This window comes from Pelmatolapia mariae, linkage group LG8 (genome assembly GCF_036321145.2).
Source record: "Pelmatolapia mariae isolate MD_Pm_ZW linkage group LG8, Pm_UMD_F_2, whole genome shotgun sequence".
NCBI lineage: Eukaryota > Metazoa > Chordata > Actinopteri > Cichliformes > Cichlidae > Pelmatolapia > Pelmatolapia mariae.
The window spans coordinates 14,241,883-14,259,565 of record NC_086234.1 but is presented as its reverse complement, the minus strand read 5'-3'; the positions used below and the strand labels follow the sequence as shown (position 1 = coordinate 14,259,565).

At 41.0% G+C, this 17,683-nt stretch overlaps 1 protein-coding gene across 7 annotated transcripts in view; it reads right to left on the bottom strand.

Moving 5' to 3' along the window:
• Nucleotides 1-1,244: 1,244 nt before the first annotated feature.
• dnmbp (dynamin binding protein) overlaps nucleotides 1,245-17,683 on the bottom strand; it is a 47,876-nt gene continuing 31,437 nt past the window's right edge. For 5 of the 7 annotated variants that reach the window (XM_063483008.1, XM_063483011.1, XM_063483012.1 and 2 more), the window contains 13 exons: nucleotides 8,567-8,778; nucleotides 8,241-8,340; nucleotides 7,784-7,931; nucleotides 6,410-6,427; nucleotides 5,109-5,308; nucleotides 4,800-4,930; nucleotides 4,593-4,697; nucleotides 4,276-4,404; nucleotides 3,850-4,185; nucleotides 3,435-3,626; nucleotides 3,140-3,338; nucleotides 2,392-3,053; nucleotides 1,245-2,216 (listed from right to left, as the gene is read on the bottom strand). In XM_063483008.1, the coding sequence (XP_063339078.1) occupies nucleotides 2,031-2,216; nucleotides 2,392-3,053; nucleotides 3,140-3,338; nucleotides 3,435-3,626; nucleotides 3,850-4,185; nucleotides 4,276-4,404; nucleotides 4,593-4,697; nucleotides 4,800-4,930; nucleotides 5,109-5,308; nucleotides 6,410-6,427; nucleotides 7,784-7,931; nucleotides 8,241-8,340; nucleotides 8,567-8,778 (2,618 nt within the window). In that variant the 3' untranslated portion in view covers nucleotides 1,245-2,030. The remainder of the gene's footprint in view (nucleotides 2,217-2,391; nucleotides 3,054-3,139; nucleotides 3,339-3,434; nucleotides 3,627-3,849; nucleotides 4,186-4,275; nucleotides 4,405-4,592; nucleotides 4,698-4,799; nucleotides 4,931-5,108; nucleotides 5,309-6,409; nucleotides 6,428-7,783; nucleotides 7,932-8,240; nucleotides 8,341-8,566; nucleotides 8,779-17,683) is intronic. The other 2 variants (XM_063483009.1, XM_063483010.1) reach the window with 2 other exon arrangements.

The following is a 17,683-nucleotide window of genomic DNA, read 5'->3' as shown; positions in this document are numbered from 1 at the left end:
TGTGTTTTCCTGCCTTTTAGATTGCTCCCTCTGACATAATTTTGGACCTCTTTCTTATAAATCCTTCTACTGCCCTTTGTTAAAATCTGTTTGCTAACTGAGGTTTTCCATACTTTAAATTGTTTTTTGAGTTATTTAGCTTCAAATTCTCCAACATGCTTGCCTGTGTCTATGTCATGCATTTGTATCCTTCACAGGTTCTGTTATAATAATTATCGTGTCTAATTTTCTTTTTAAAAGAAAGAATTAAAAACACTGCATTTGATAAACGTGGCCAACCAGTGTCGTTGTAAAGGGCCTCGGCTTCTGGCATCTGAATTTATAAGAGACACATACCTGCAGTGTTTGTTTCATCCCAGACCCAGAAAGTCTGAGTATGTGGTGAAAGGATCTTCCCCAGTTTGAATGTCTCTCTGTCTCTCCATTTCCAATATAACAGTCACAAGGCATGACAAAAGTAGACAAAAAGTATATAAACTATAGCAGAGTTATCAAACTTTAAAGTGAGCTCAGATAAGAAAAATAAATGCAAGGCACAAAAAAGCGAATATTCTTTAAAAAAAAAACAACAACAAAATAAACATATGTACTTTTTTCCCTGGAAAAAGCAAATTGATACTTAACGTACAGAATTTAGAGCAACATATGTTGCCATCTAGCCGATCCAGATGTGTTATTTCAGATAATGTCTCGAACAAACTACATTCTGCACCTGTTTGAGCGGCATGGTGTTTAACTCTACAGATGAGAGCCAATTTGCCACATGTCAAGATTTTTTGTGTGAATTTAGACAGGAGTAGCAAAGAATCCAACAATTGGTGTCCTACGTTCATAAACACAGAGAACCATTGAAAGAGGACATGATGCAACACAGTGACAAAACTTAAACTTTACCTTTATTAATTTAGCGGATGAGCCAAGTCAGACACATTGATTTCCCTCTCGGGATCATTAAAGTTATTCTTATTATTAGTTCATTTAGTTTAGTCAAAAATTTTGAGATGATCTGAATTTTTGACTTACTGATGGTAAAAAGAGTTTTTTGCTTTCAGTAGCAGAAACAAGCGTCCACTCATCCATAGCTTTATGAGGATAAAAAAGCATTTTTGAACTGTGCTGTTTTTGTGTGTTGTGTTTATGTGCCTGTGGGAACGTAGCACAGATTACAACTCCACTGTTTACTAACCCCACTGTGCCTAAGCTGACCAGAAAAAAACACCAACAAACACTGTCACCAGTTTTTTCAGCTAGTTTGTTTTTTATTCAGTGATCACTTTACAGTGGGTACAATACCATCTCAATATACAGCATCATATATCCTATAAAATACATGGGAAGCATGTGGAGAAGGGTCCAATCAGACTGCAAGTCTCCCTCTCCCCGTTCTCTTAAAGAACCAGTTTACAGGGAGTCAATTCACCCAAAAGTTAAAAGGAGTGCTTGTAAACTATATGACGAATGTTGATTTCAGTCCAACACCCCAAACTCCTGCTGATGGCTCTGCAGACACTTCAAACTTTGCCTCAAACACTGATTATTCAACTTAATGTTATAAATTCATCTCATAGTTACCACTACAGTGGTGGAACAAACCACATGCAGGAAAAAAAGAAAAAAAGGAGTTAACACAGTGTCAGGTCAGTCTGTCCACATACCACTCAATGCTTTAAGAGTCAGTTTGAACCAAAAACATTCACATTTTCATTGCAATCTCCCAATGAGCTCATCCTAAAGACTGTTCTCTTAACTGAAACCCCAAAAAAGAAATATGGCAAGTTTGTTCCAATTCACAGGTTTTTTTCCCCCACAGGAAACTAAGTGGGGCTTGGGGAGTGTGCAGTTTTTCAGCAAGTAAAAAAAATAATAATAAAAAAAGAAAAAGTCTATAAACACAGACTTTCAGGGGCGGTTTGCAGCACTGGTCAGACAACACTTCACTTTCTTGTCTCTTTGTTCTGTCTTTGCTCACAGAGTTAAACCTTCTTAATGCCTCTTAAAGTTCAGTCTCATTTCTCCCCCGCAACATTTGTTCATGTATATTCGGATTTGCGTATATAGTTGGAAGGCACATATCCTCGCCGACCGCCCGCCTCCCCCAGCCACCATTCGCTGTTGCCGTTCATGTCCTTGAATTCGAGAATTCGCAGTCGCTCGTTGGCTGAGATGCTCAGTTCATTGGTGCAACGGGCAGTGAAGGAGTAGAGGGCATAGTAGATCTGAAATGAACACGTCAGAGATGCCATTAGTGTTTTTGGTCACTAGGGGGCAGCAGATCTTTCCAATACAACTGGAATATTTGCCTATTTACACATCCAGTAACGCCTGAATGACGTCGGCTCTTTTGGCATCATAAATCCATTTATAGAGACATTTGAGCAAATAAAATCTTACCTGATGTCCGTCCACTTCACTCTCCTGTTCTGGTTCTGGCTCTGGCTCGATGTACTCCTCTCTGGAATAAACAGGTTTCTTCTGATTGCTGCTGTCTCCGTTTCTCCACTGATATGAACTGTAGCTTTTGTCTGTGTGTCCATACTGCTGCGAGCGATTGTCACGTTGCGAAGAATAAGAGTCTGTCTCAGAGAGGTCCGACATCTCCTTGTGTCCGCTTGAACTTCCGTAACTCGTGTCGTACGAGTCTCTGTGACTGCCCGAGTGCCGGTAAGAAGGCTCTACGTCTCTGTGACTGGACGTATTTCGGTGCGTTTGATCTGAAAACTCCTTGCGGTTTGAGGGGTTTCGGGGTGAAGAGTTCATGGAGTTGCTCTGACTGGCAGAGTCGGGGTGGGGTACGTCTTTCTGGTGACTCCTACGAGATGAGGCGGAGTCCAGCGACGGCTGTGGGGATGAATGGCTCTGGGATTGCGTAAAGCTGACAGTGGCCGTTTCCTGGTTAAAGGTCAGCGTGCTGTTGCTGTTCTGGCGGGAGAAAACAGGGGAGGAGCCGCCGTAGCCCGACTCATTGGACGACTGGCTCTCGATGGAGACGTCTGAATGGCTCCTTCGTGGGTTGTAGGGTTTGAGGAAGGAGCTGTATACGAAACCCGTGCTGACTGGAAAACAAGAATATCAAGATTATATTGCTGCAACATTTGGCTGAAGAGTATATCAATTAAAGTAGACAAAAAATAAATACTACCTCCATTATCAATTAGCCAGCGGTTCTGGCTTCCCATGGGGTCCTGCTGTTTGATTACACCCACAAGGTCTCCCTCTTGTATAGAGACATCCAGATCCTGCGCAGCATTAAAATTCCTATCTGCCTGGTAAAGCTTCTCAGGGCCAAAGCGCACCAGAAGTTCTGCACGGTGCTCGTCTGTCTGCGAGACGTGGCTGGGCTAAAGGATGCCAAAGACATTCGCTTAGATCATTGGCAAAACTCCTTTGTTGTTTTGTTTGAATCAGAAATGAAATGTCATCACAATTCTACTCACAGGTCCCTGGACTTGCTTTTTAGAAGTCTGCTTCTCCAGAGTTTTCTTCTCAAAGGGCTTTTTTGTGGCGGCGGTGGCCGGAGGCAGGTTCTCTGGGCAGAAGCTAAAGCTCTGAAGAAGCTGGAGGACTTGACTGTGCTCTTCTTGAAACTGTGAAATCAAGTTGCTCCCCGTGCCAACTTTGTTAGAAAACTGGAGATAAAGGTAAAGAAAAAAAAAATCAGAATAATAATTAAAAAAAAATCTAATTACACACTCACACTGCATTTAGACGGCCCGATCATAGTCCTGAGCCACAGCCACCTACATCTAAATCTTTTAAACAGTATTTTTACAATAAAGATACTCAAACTTATTTTTATTAAGAAAAAGTCAGATTTATGCTCCTCCCACACTGTCATAAACAAACACTCACAACCTGTAGGAGTGGCTTCAGCTCTCCCAGCGTCGTCTTCATGAAGTCCTTCTGGGCTTGAGCGAAAGCCCTCACGCAGCCTGTAAAAAGCTCTTCTGCCACGCCGTGGAACTTCGGTAGCTCGTCCAGAAGTTGGGCGTTGAGCGCTTCGTAAGTATTACGTGTCACCTGCAGCTCTTCCTGGGTGCGTCTGTCTTTAAAGCGATCGGCGCGCTCCTTGCAGTTGTCGTAGTCCAGCAGCTTATCGAAGCGCTTCTGGATGAGTTTGTGGGGCCCGGCAAACATGAGGAGGAGCTGGGTGAGCGGGTTGATGACTAAGGCCTCTGTGCGCTCCTTCTGCTCGACAGATGATGCGGACAGATAAGGTATCATCAGAGGTTGTGCTTTTACAGTGTAAGTAACGGTAAGGAGAAGAAGAGCACTTACAAATTCTGTAAACTTTTTGTCGCTGATGTAGCGGTGAGCTCTCTGAAATCGGTCGGGATCCAGCACACTGCGCTCCGTGTAGATGTCACAGAAACTGATGGCTGCCAGGACCTTCACAGATGCGGATTCCTGATGACAGGTGCATTTCCACAGTTATTATACCGTATATGAAAAGAAAAGATATGCAGGAGTTGTATTTTACTATCAAAATGTCTTAGGTAATACGTCAAACACTATGCAAATATGGCCTACCATCATTTTAAAGACTGCCAAAATAAATAAAAGCTTCAGTTACTATTAAGATAATGAACTCCTACCCTGATATGCTGCAGGTACAGGGAAATATCTCTGATGAAGGACTTGATGAGTCTCTCTTGCAGCCTGAACCTTTTTTCAGCTTCATCAAACGCTTCATCTTTAATCTGGGGAAAAGCACAGAACATTAGATCAAGCATTTTTCAGACAAGCGCGCTCCCATCTGCAACGTTCTCTCCAAACACTTCCGCTCATGGTGGGAAATATACCTGCGGTGAAATTCCTGTGAGTTGCTTCAGGTGGCTGCTGACGCGGTTCGACTTCTTGATAATCGAGTGCATGCTCAGCTTGGAGATCTTGTCGATGAATGTGTCTTCGTCCCCTTTCCTGTACTTCACCACTGTGGACAGCAGAGGGAAAACTTGAGCCGTCAAACCAGCCCTGACCGCATATTTAAGAACCCGATAAGCACAACTCCAGCACAGACAAAACAAACTGACACCTGTGACTACATTTTGAGCTTGCCAGAAATACGCCAGGCCAAAATGTGGATTTTAATTGACACCCAGGTGCCTTACCAAGATCTTTTCGGCGCTTGTACTCGTTGATGTTTACGTTGATGTCCTTGACGGCCTGCACAGCCTTAGTGAGCTGGGCCCGGTCGTGGTGGCTCTCCGGGGTGGCCCCAAGCAACTCCGTCAGCAGCAGCGGGTAACGCATCACTCGCTGCACCGGCTTAATCAAGAACGAGCCCAGATTGATGTAATTCGTTTTACCCCTGAAAGGAGGGTAGAGACAACAAGCAGCATTTGGGTAAGAGGAAAATGAGAACATGTTACACTTCAGCACATAAGCCACAGCTTCCTCCCATGTACATGTCTCAGTATGATGGCGATCATGTGGATAGGACTATCCAATGACGTGGAACCATCACCACATATACATGGACTGATGGCAGGTATCATAGCAGGGGAGGCAGAGGAAAAAAATTACTTAGCTCTAATGCAATCTACAGGACTAATGTTTGACACAAGTAAACACGAATGAATGAATTAAGACAGTGAAAACAATATAATCATTTAATTTGGTTGTTTTCAGCTGGAACTACATTTTTCTGGGTATCAGCTTTAATTTACAGGTGAGGTTCACCAAATTTCACAAGTTTATGACACTGATTACAACCTGATTCTGTCCAGACCAGCAGGCCATAAATATACTTCAAGTTTTTTGTCAAAAAATATAAAACTCTGCTGCAATTTTAGTCCAGGAGATGGCATTAGATGAGCATAGAAGCTTATTTCCACCACTGAAAAGACTTTTTTTTTAACCAGGTAGAGCCTGAAATTTTAAGTTATCTCAAAATTTCAACCTAATAATTCCTTTTTTAAAGTTATTTTGTTATTTTCTCAGAAATTTGCATAGGAGTTGAAATTTTGAGATAATAACCCAAAGTTTGGACTTTTTAATGGCAAAAAGAAGAAGAAAAAAAAGGTTTTCTTCAGTAGTTGAGGCAAGCTTCCATAATTATTTTTTAATCAAACTCTTTCATCCAGCCACCGGGAAAGAAGAGGATTAAAAAAAAAGACATTGAAATAAACATTTGTCTGCATAGCAACAGTAAACAAAACACATGCGCATGCAAAACACAAACAACGCAATATTTTCCATTTTCCAGCTCAATCCAGAAAAGGAAAATGGAAATAATTAAAAAGGAGAGATGGTTTTAAAGTCCTCCACACTCATTTTTTAGCCATCGCACGTTGTAAAACACACACATACACAAACACGGATCACTTTTAAAAGGTTAGTTAGCGACAGTCATGCTGTCAGAATGATTCTCATGCTGGAAATCATGACAATACTCATTATGGAGACTTACCACTCGTGATAAATGGCCCTGTTGAAAGATAAATGGAAAGAAATAGAGAAATGACAAGAAAAAGGTTTACACCGTGAGCTTGAGCCTGAACTTTCAGGAATGTTAAAATCTTAAACCATAGAGTTTTATATATATTATACATATATTTGGTAAATTGTAGTTTATATTTGTAAATCCTGGCATTTAAGTGTAATGTATTGTTAATCGCACTATGGGCCCTGGACCCGGAGCGTCCCTAGTTTCGTCTCTGTTCACTTCCATGGGGCTGAGACGACAATAAAGATCTCTTTGACTTTGTCTTACGATCTGACTAAAAACTAAAGGGCGAATCGAAACGAATGAGACTTTGAAGCCAGCTCCACCCGCCGTTGTTATGGTTTTGTTTGGTGGATTCTCTTTGAAACCTGGACGGATGCCAGGCTGGCAGTAAAACTTCAGCGCAATCAACAACCACTGGCAGTTTCTGGAACGGGCCAGCACACGTGACCTTTTCAAAGCCTTGTATGTTGCAACATATTTAAAAAGAGTGCTAACACCATGAGGAGGCTACCAAGTTTTTTAAAAAAGGACACTAACAACCTGTGGTCAACAAGGAATTAGCAGCGAGCATAGTTTGAGCTGTACAATGTCCTCTTTCCTTTTGTTTTCCAAACACAGCCTCCTTTATTTCCCTTTAACATCCTCCGGCCTAACACAGCCCGTGTTTATCTTTAACTTTAGAGCGATAACCACACATAACAGAAACGCGCCAGTGTAAACTCAAGTATCTGAGTCACTTATGCTGAAACTGGACAGGTGAGACCAGGTAGGGCACATTTCTGAACTGCTTCACATAACTCAAGTCTACAGACATACAGAGCACACTCCCTTCGGCAGTGACTAAAAATGTCTCTCTCGTCTTCGCTGATTAAGCAGCTGTTTAGTTTGCAGATGTACTAGAAAATGAACTTCACTTCCATAACTCGCCTACGCACTACAGTTCAAAGTTCAGAAATCGCTTCCACAAGCTATGAAGTAACAGGAAAGCCTCAACGTATACTAGACGAAAATTCATTACATAGTATATTTAGTATTCATTTTCAGCTTTTCAGTTATAAAACTAATTTAAATCCAAGTATGATGACCCCAGTGACATTATGAAAATGTTTTTTTTAATAAACACAGAACGTAATAACAGAGTTTCAATCATTTTTCCACTTCTTGAACTCACTCGGCAAACACTCGGTTAATGTTCCACTGAAGCCATTCTTGCCTTTGTGTTTTCATGCTCACACAGCATGCATGTTTTCAGTCACTCCCATGCAACATGGCTGAAACTCAACCTAAAGAGTGAACTTTTAAAGGGTGCTTTTTGTGTGTGTGTGTGAGAATCACCTCAGTCTCTTTAGACACTCCAACACGTGGTGTTGGACGCTTTCGTCTTTCTCGTAGGTCTCCAGCAAAGAGATGGCATCATCGTGATTTTGGCAGTAGAGCTTGTAAACCTCCTCCAATTCTACCTTGAAGTCCAGGAACACCTTACCTGAGTGGGAATGGTACAGAAATGCAACGTGTTCATTATAAAAAGCAAAGTGTGCAGGAAGATGTCCATTCATTAAAAGAAAAAAAAAATTTAAATACACAAAGATTTTCTGTAGAAACATAATTCTTCTTAAAAATCGCACATTCACAGATTACCTCCTTGATGGCAGATTGATTTTTAAGTGTATTCAGAGGCTCATTCGGTCAGTAAAATTCAACTAGGTGACAGATTTGGATTAACTAAAGCAGAAAAGTACAAAGCATAACATGGAAAAGAAGGATTGCTTTTCTTAAATATCAGGCTGTTTACCTATGGAGTCAGTCTCGTGCAGTGAATTCAACAGCCGCTGTGACAGGTCAATCACTGAGCTGATGTTGCCAAAGAGCCCCTCGTAATCCACATTCTTCACCTTCGGGAAGACAGAACGTGTTAAAAAAAGCAAAAATTATTATTTTTTTAATTGAATATGGCGCCACATATCAGCTATATGCCATTATTCCTGTATGTATTAATCCATTTGTCAAATTTTCCAATGTTTCTGCACCAACTGTCCCACACACACCTGCTTTATCTTGTATTTGCTAAACTCCCTTTTTGTCCTAACGTGGCTGGAAACACGTTTATCATCTTTTTACCTGCTTCTGCTGCAGAGGCTCAATGATCTCCTCGACACACATTTGAAGGTCTTTGATGTAGTCCCTCTCTGTCTGCAGCAGCTCCTCGATGACCTTTGACCTCTTTTCTAGCATCCTGGTCTCTGGATCCTCAGAGCCCGTGGTGGCGGTGGGCGTCGTGGAGACGGGGGCGGACTCCAGAGTTTTAGGTTCAGACGGCAAAAGCGTCATCTCTGCAAAAAAAACCAAAAACATTTTACATCAGTGTTTTACGTTTTTGTCAAAATAATATTTTAAAATCTAGCTCTTGCAGTTTTTTGTTAAGAGGTGAATTTCCTCTCTAGTTTATCACTTGCTGCTCTCGTGAAGGTGACAGTAAGCAGAGTCAAGAGAAGAAGTTTCCCATCCCACGTCTCCTTTCATTTGTAACCAAACACACTCTTGCCCACCCACCCGGTCTGCCCGCTGCTCTTCGTCGCCTAGCTTTTGATCAATGTCTCCGCTATCACTCACGGAGGCCTGATCTCTTCGGGAGCCCTGAACTGGAGGGAAAGCCTTGTTTACGCGCCGCTGCTTTTTATGAATGGACATAAAACTGGAGTGGACTCAGGCCTTTTGTGTGCAGGACAATAGCTTGCAACAGCAACTACAGACATACAGGCTGTAGGGGACTTTAAAGATGAGACAGTTAGAGAGGGGAAGGGAGGATGAAAAGATAACAGAACTGGTGGGTGATGAGAACGGGATCCATCTGTGTCACACATGTACGCTGAACCCATTGCAGGTGGAAGACACATGCAAATCCTTCAATCCCACAAAGCAAAAAATAAACGTCGCTGCAAGTCCAAGGTCCATTTAGAGGGAAAAAAAGTGTTAGTGTATGAGCACCGAAATTATTCATTATGCATTTAAACAATTTAGCCATTAATGTATCATCTGATATTAGAACAGTAAGAAATGCAAATATTCCTGTTTGCAGTGTGGCAAATAAAACAATTAAACGGCATCAAATTAAGGCATATATTACATATTAGATGTTTACATTAGTGCAAATGTACATAAAGATTTATTTGTTCCATCTTTTTTGGTTTTAATTGAACCATAACCCATAACATCTCAGTGTTTCTCTCTCTCCTGTACTATCCGTTGACCCTGCTGGGACATTAAAGTTTTACTCTCCCCTCTAGGTATTGGCTTAGGAAGAGGAAACACTGAGTAGATCCAGCGTGTGGCGTATTGGACCGACCGACAGGGTGACGTCACCCTGCCTCCACTGACAGATGCTGTCGGAGGCTAATGAAGTTAACTCTGCTTACCCTCATGTTCCCCAGTGCAGCAGTATGCCACACAAACACACATTCAGACCACAACAAAGTCACAGCCTTGCGTCACATCCCTAACAGGACTAGATTATCTAAACTACCTTCATGTTAAAGGAGTGTTGAAGACAAATTTAAAGACTCTAGAAAACCTTTTAAAAAGACAAAAAAAACCCCAACAAAAACTGGATAAATCCACACTTTGTAACTGCAGTGTGTGTTTGTGTGCGCATTCCTCGCCCTCCTCCTCACTCTCCTCACGTGACGGGGCTAAAGCTCAACTCAAAGGAGCTTTTCTCATCGCTCACACCCATGTGTCTTCCCACCCACGAGAAAGTAGTTCACCAATTAGTTTTTGAAAGTCACACGGTGACACAGTCGGGAGAGGAAAAACAAAAGGCTCCTGCTTTAATTGGAAGCAATCGGCTCATTCCCACATTTGATCCTGCTCACACAAACACGGCGATGACACATGCTCCACTTCACATGTTTTTCCGTACGCTTCTGTTTCCATCGCAGCCGACTCGCGAGGCCGCCAGACCGGATTTTGACCCACTTGTGTGGAATTTTATTTTTCTTTGTTGTGTAAAATAATGCAAACAGGGTTTATTGTAGGCCTGCTTTAATGGCTGCGAATACGAGCCCAGAAACAGGTCAAGAACAAGCCACTTAGCAGTAAACTCAGCCAACAGGAAACACCCTTACAACAATAATTCCATATCTCTGTATGGAATGAGACACCTGTGACTACTGCCAATAATCAGGCCGATCCCTCAGTACAAACAGTACATGTTATAATTAATGAGCTTTCTCAATGAGTTGAAGCCAGATGAGTTCTGTAAACTAGTTCTTTTTAATATAAAAAGGTCTAATTTTATTCATTTTAAACACCATTGATTGCTAACCAGTAAACATTTAAAATCCACAGTGCCTGCTAAAGTAACGGCGCTCTTTTAGTATCACTGAAGCACAAACACACCTGGTCTTTTTTTGCTTTTTTGAAAGACATGTTTGAGCGTCACATTGAGAAAAACAGCATTTGAATAGGTCGCGGTGTGTATATTTTGCGTCAGCCATGTGGGACATTATGTGCCACAGTATATAGGGAGCTTTCAAGTTTATATAGCATACAGTAAGCAAACACATACATGCACAGAAGGGCTGGCACGTAAAAAAAGTGGTTATTGTTTGATCAGCTTTTTACGAGGAACAAACCAGGAGACTGGGAGGGGGGTTTCTGTGAGTTACATTCAAACACTGACCTGGTTACATTAAAAACAAACAAAGACTTCCTATTAAAGCCCTATCCAGGATAACTATTATGGGACATAATTAAAAACAAATCTTTTTTACTAAATGTCCTATAGAAATACTTCCGAATCTGCTGATTTTGGAGCAAAAACTTCGATTTTTCTGCACGTCCTATATACAGAAAGACGCTGTAAAAACATGACAAGAACCGGTTAGGGCTTCTTTTGAGGACAACAAATGGTAAATAATCCATGACTTCCTGATACTAAATGTCTATTTCCACAGTCAGGGCTCACAAAGGCATGGTGTCACTATTTGTGATCAACAGGCGGAGAGAAGAGTTGAGGCCTGTCCCATAAAACTGGTTTACTCAGTCCTGTATCTTTATATCTTTGCAGAATAAAAAGTTTTCCTTCACTTTCATGCTGGGATGGTTCTGGGATTTACTGAGTAAACTTTCACGGAAATTCAGTGACAAACCTCCGCCTTATGAATCACATTCAGTACTGAGCTTATAGATAAAAGCACAAATCCTCAGCAGGGAGTGTACGTCAATCAGCAGCACTATCAAGTGATGTAAGACAGACACAGCTCTTGCTAAACTGCGCTGTCAACCTTCTGTCATCCAGGGTGACTCACACATACTTGTTATGTGAGTGATACAGTCACAGCTGATACATTAGAACGGGCCACCATGAGTTCAGATATCAGATAGAACAAACAAACAGCAACTCTGTCAGAATTCCTGGGTTATGGATGCACAAAAAAGAGATTTGACTGGAGAAAATTCCCAAGTAGGCTAAATATAAAATGCATAACAGAAATAGATTTAATTTCACAGCCCTTTATCAAAGCTTTACATATTCCCTATGTCTCTCCAAAGCAAGGTGTTTTTACCAAGGGAAAAAAAGGGGAGAGAAGACAAGATGTTGAGGCTTCACCCACCTGCTGTGTGCAACTTCCTCCAAAACCGCTCCAAAAACAAGCACACACCCCTTCACGCATAGCGCTTCAAACAATGCTACCCATTCTAAGATAGACCATTGTCAATCTGAAGTCCAGTTCCCGAGGCTTGTGGAGGACGTGCAGGTCCATTCCAGAGCTCCAATTACCATGAGAATGGATGGGAGCCCACCATCGTTACACACAAGCATGCACACACCAGGGAGGACGGTAAAACCTGGAGCTGGACTGTGCCTGCTTGCTGCTCAGGTGTCCTGCATTAGCTAAATTATGACCTAAATCCATGCTGCATACAGTGTGTATCAGTGTTATCCTAGAAAACTAACTGTTTGCCGCAGAATGGCTGTAAGTATACTTTTATTTTGACTCTATTAATATATAATCTCCTGCTTGGGATCATTATGTTGTGCAGATTTGGGAAGGTTTGCTATGAGCTGCTGTGTGAGCACAGATCTATCTTAGCTAAAATCATCTGTCACTGTGTCATGCTCAACCTTATACGCCGAATGCAAAAGCTGATTTCTCTATTGAATGTACTGATGCTATTTAAGTCTATATGTGGGAATAATTTATGTCAAATATGCTGTTTTGATAGAGGAAAATCAAATTCCTTCTCATATATTGCTTCCTCTTGATCCCAAATACAGTGCAGACAGAAGCATCTCAGCTAAATATGTGATTCTAAATGTATTTCACCTCATGTAAAGCACATGAGGTGTCCTTAATATAATAAAATGTGCTGTATAAATAATAAAAAATCCATGCCACTTCTTGGATTCTTCACACAGCTTTCTTGATGGAAAAACACTTTTGATTTACTGCACCACATGAGCTCACATGTGGCTACAGCACCAGTTGTGAAAGAGACTGGGAGAAGTCCAGTTTCTGAAGTGTAGTCCACTCCCGAGATTAATCTAGTTCACGTTTCCCAATGTGCTGACATCTTTCTGGGGTCCTCCTGTGCCAGCCTGAATTTTATCAAAATTAGGAAGCTGGGATTAAGTATCTACTCTCTAAATCATCTTTCTATTAAACTTGCACTTAAGTATATGTTTGTTTGGTTTTTACTCTTTGAGGATTTTATAGATTATATAAAAGTCAACGAAATTCTTTCCTTTTAAGAACTTCTGTGAGTTTATGATGTGTGACTTTGTTTCACAAACACTGCCAAGAACACTTGTCTCTCTCTCTGCTGCACTAATAGCTGTGCAAAGTCGAAAGTTTGCCCTGCACAGGCCGCTCTAAGGTCAGACACAATCAGTGCTGTGTGCTGTGCTTCAAAGTTCACCACGCAGTGCACGGTCGCCATAGCAACAAGAATAGCAGGGGCTCCCCCCCCCTCCCTTCCTTTTATATCAAACAAAGTTTTAAAAAGGCGGCAGTGCTTTTTTTACTCGAATGCTCACACAGGCAAGTCTGCGAGTGTGTGATGGGACATGCAGCTGCTTGAGCACAAGCTCACTATAAAATGCCAACACTTGCAACAGCTTAAACTTCACAAGCCTTGACTTGTGATTACTGGATGCAATAAAAAAAAGAGGCGACACCGGTTTGTGTCAACTTCTTCAATTTTTCACCTTCATTGAGTAAGCACACAGCTTACTGAAAAAGATTAGGGTTTTCTTTATTAGTCCGAGTTGTGCAACTATTCAAAACAACTACCTGCTCATGCATGCAAATGCACAAGAAAAGCCAATATGCTAGATTTTCACACGTTGTGTATGACCAGCTGTTGTCCCAGGCAGAAGGTCAGTTAAAAATGGAGAGGAAAAAAAGGAGTTAACTCAGCGACATACCATCCTGTTTATCTTTTTTAGGTTCAAATGTCAGAAGGGTCACATTCCTGCTCCTGGCAAACTCTCACAGCAACCTCTGTCTACCACAGCTGGCTTCAAATCTCATATAAGAAAAGCAGGCCGTGTGCTGATACGGGATTTAATTCTGTCCTTATTGCGCGCTCTTGGACGCCGAGTGATATAACCCAACTTGTTAACAAAAAGGACCAAGTGTACGAACAGCTAGAGCATTTCTCTAGCTCGTGGGGTAATTAAACAACATGAGGCTACAGTTTAATTGACATACTGAAATTTAAAAAAAAAAAAAAAGCTGGTACAATGCATACCAAATGGGACCAAGAGTCTGATCCCTCGTTTCTTTTAAGTTTCTCAGCTCCCCTGATTTTTTGTAAGGAACAATATGCAATTACTTCAAGAGAACTTGAGTTTTGCAAATGTGCAGGAAGTAAAAACATTAAGTGGGGATCTATTCAACCACAAATGCAGTACAGTCTTCAGCCTGACTGAAAGGAAGAAGACAATGAGTCTTTTGGGCTTCACAGGTGCTTCGACAGTGCAACTATTTTAAACAGTCACCTGCTCATGCATGCAAATGCATTTAAAAAAAAAGCCATTATGCTATATTTTCACACTCGTGTATAGTTTGAGAGCTACGGCCCAAGAACTAGTGCTCTTCATGGGAAAATAAGTGCAGTGTGAACAGAGTGTGAGAACGGTTTTCAGAGTTTGGGATGACGAAACTTGTGGGCTTATCCCCTTTGCTAATTTTTAGACATGTAATAACAAAGACCTTGCTTGGGGCATCGTCGGTTTTCCCACAGCTAAAGAGAAATATGTTGTACACTTGCAATGAATGTCTAAACGCTGCAGATAGTAAACTTCATGCTTCCTAAAGAGCATCTAAAGATAAGCTAAGCTTGTACGCTGTACACTAATTTCGCTCTAAATGGCTTCAGATAGTCATAATAGTGTTTGAGCTCAAATAACAAAATTAAATCTCCACCCCAGAGAACAGTAAAAGCATCTAAACAGATTAATTCCCCAAGCTAGTGTCATTATAGCCAAGATCACCTCTGTGAACCACTGTGGTGGTTTGTATACAGTACTTCAAATATCAGCTTTAGCACCCTTTACCACAAAGATCCAGATGATACGCCGTCACTGACAACAAGCACAGTTTGAGAATTTGAAGGGATTTGTTTAAATTAATACAATCTTTAGTATGACTGGCAGCACGTCAAACAGGTTAACATTCAGGTTAATGCCCAAGTCTGGCCAAACTCATGATATATATCATGAAGATGGCCAGATTCAAAAAGCTTCATTCTTGAGTCCAAAAATATTTTTGCCAGCCACAATTCCTGAGAGATTTTACTCATATGAATGACATTTTTCATTATGTTGCATCACAATAAACTTGACCTCGGACTACCATCCTTGAGTCCAAATGGCTGTTTGTTCAAAATTACAAGAAGTGCCCTCCACAACTCCAACACATGCACACATTCAACCAAAAACATTAAGACATAATGCCACAGACGAAGTCTTGAAAATACAGCCATTGTTGCAACATAAAATATTTAAGTAATGTCTTTGGTGAATGAATTAAATATCTAGAATTTGCTCCTACGTGAAGACTGACAACTATATAAGCCTGATGAATAAACTTGTACTTGTCAGGAGGACAACTAGTCCTAAAAGTGGGAAGTCCACCAGGTCAAAAACAAATATCTGCATCTTTTCCCACAGTGTGACGTCAAATAAACAGATAACATCCGTCTTGATTCATGCAGGTACCAGCAGTATCATCTAACACAAAAATAAAGCACGTAGAGATCTGAATGCTGTAGTTGCTGTGGCACCATCAATCTTTCAAACTCTTTGGAAAAGTTGGTACATTTAAAATTCGAAATAAAACACCTTAAATAATACATCGCTTAGCTTTTTCAAAGTAGTGGATAAAAAGCTATGTAAACGAAAAGCGGCTTCAGATGAGATGGAAAAGATAAACTATCACAAAATCTAGACGAAACTAGCATGATTATCAGATGGTTTAAGAAAGCCTGATGACATAATTCAAAAACAAAATCTTTAAGACGCTAGGATGGACCAAGTATAAAAATGGACACACCATACGAGCGTGGTTACTGGTGACTCATGCAGACTTGAGTAAGCTGACTTAATTTTTTGCCGACTGACTTTTTTTTGCTTGCCAGCAGTGAGATAAGACGTCTTTAGAGCATAGCTGTCAGACGATGTGAGATTTCCTGTCTTAACTCCTCGCTCCCCTACCCGAGCTCCTTTCCCGCTGCCCACCAATAGCAGTGACTGCTCAAGGATTACAGTGGACAACACAGCATATGCTGCCAGATCATAGATGGATGACGACACATTACTCACACACAGGCAATGAAAAACTGCGTATACAGCAGATTATATTTGTTAGAAGTTCAAAAATGGGATCATAAAGCCACCACTGCAATTTAATTGCTTTATTAGGCTCGTTTGTGCATTAAATTGGCTCAACTGTTAAGATATGTCTTCCTTCAAGAAAATAATTTTGCCAATTGTTTTACCCTCCTATTTAAAGTAAGGAAGCCTGTAACAGAAGCAATGATGGACAAAAAAACAAGCTAATTTTTCATTTTGTCATTTTTATAGTTCAACTCAATACGGGTTTTTTTTGTTTTTTCTTGTAGGGAGCTGTTTAATAATGCTGGACTACAAAGAATAGAAGCTCTTGTCTATGTATAAGGTTCATCTCAAAAAGCCTTAACCAACACCTCAATGTCACAGCGTAAGCCCAGTAAAGGAGATGGGCTAATGTTTTTAGCCCTGCAATCAAATGCTTTACTCAGGACAAACCCCTGACAGGGCTCAAACAGTGTAACAAGATTAACGGATGACACTGCTGAGGCAAGTGGTGCGCGTGTGTGTTTTGAAAAATGCAATTATTTCTTTAATAAGCCTCCTGGGCCTTTCTAGCACACATGCACGCACAGACGCGCACACACGCACACATGAACTCAGTGTATCAGTCTAGTCCTGCAGAGAAGGAGTCAGGGTAGTGCCGGCCACTGCCTGGCACCAGACAGACCCCCGCCATCCACTCACCATGCTGACGCTAGGGATTAATACTTGGAGTGCCGAAATGTGCGGTGGGGGCTGATGTGGACTTTGTGTGTCTGAGTGTGAGTGTTTCTAGGTGACTGGGGGAGGGGTCATGGGGCACCACCTGCTTCATCTCAGACAAAACAAAGTGAGTCAAAGTAGTGCTCTCCCTCACTTACATTTACCATGAAAAAACCCCACAAAAGAACCCCACACATCCAAGCTTTTATGTAGTTTTTGGAACTTAATATTAATAACTTAGTAACAAAGTAGTCAAAGAAATTTGTGTGTTGAATTCTTGTCTTTTAGTCATTAAAATGTACGTGACCATTCCCATTAACTAATGTATACTATGAGTTTTTAGAGTCAATACTTTTAATGCACAGATTCATCTTTCATTCATTCAGGTGCTGAATTTTATACATGTATGAGAATTAATTTTAAGGGGCTTAAACCTTCTTTATAACCCCCAAATTCCTCTGAGGTTCTTGAAATGCCAATATTTTTTTTTAATGATTGATATTGTTTTCCTTCTTTTACTAAAACTCAGGTATCGTGACCATTTACAAATACTATCCAGTTATAAAAGCTGCTCTTTTGTTCACTCAAAAACAATTTTTGAGTGATTTTGATTTTGTTGCATTTGGCTCAAATGTAAAATTATGGTAGGAAGTTTACATAGAGTCATGAGAATGTCA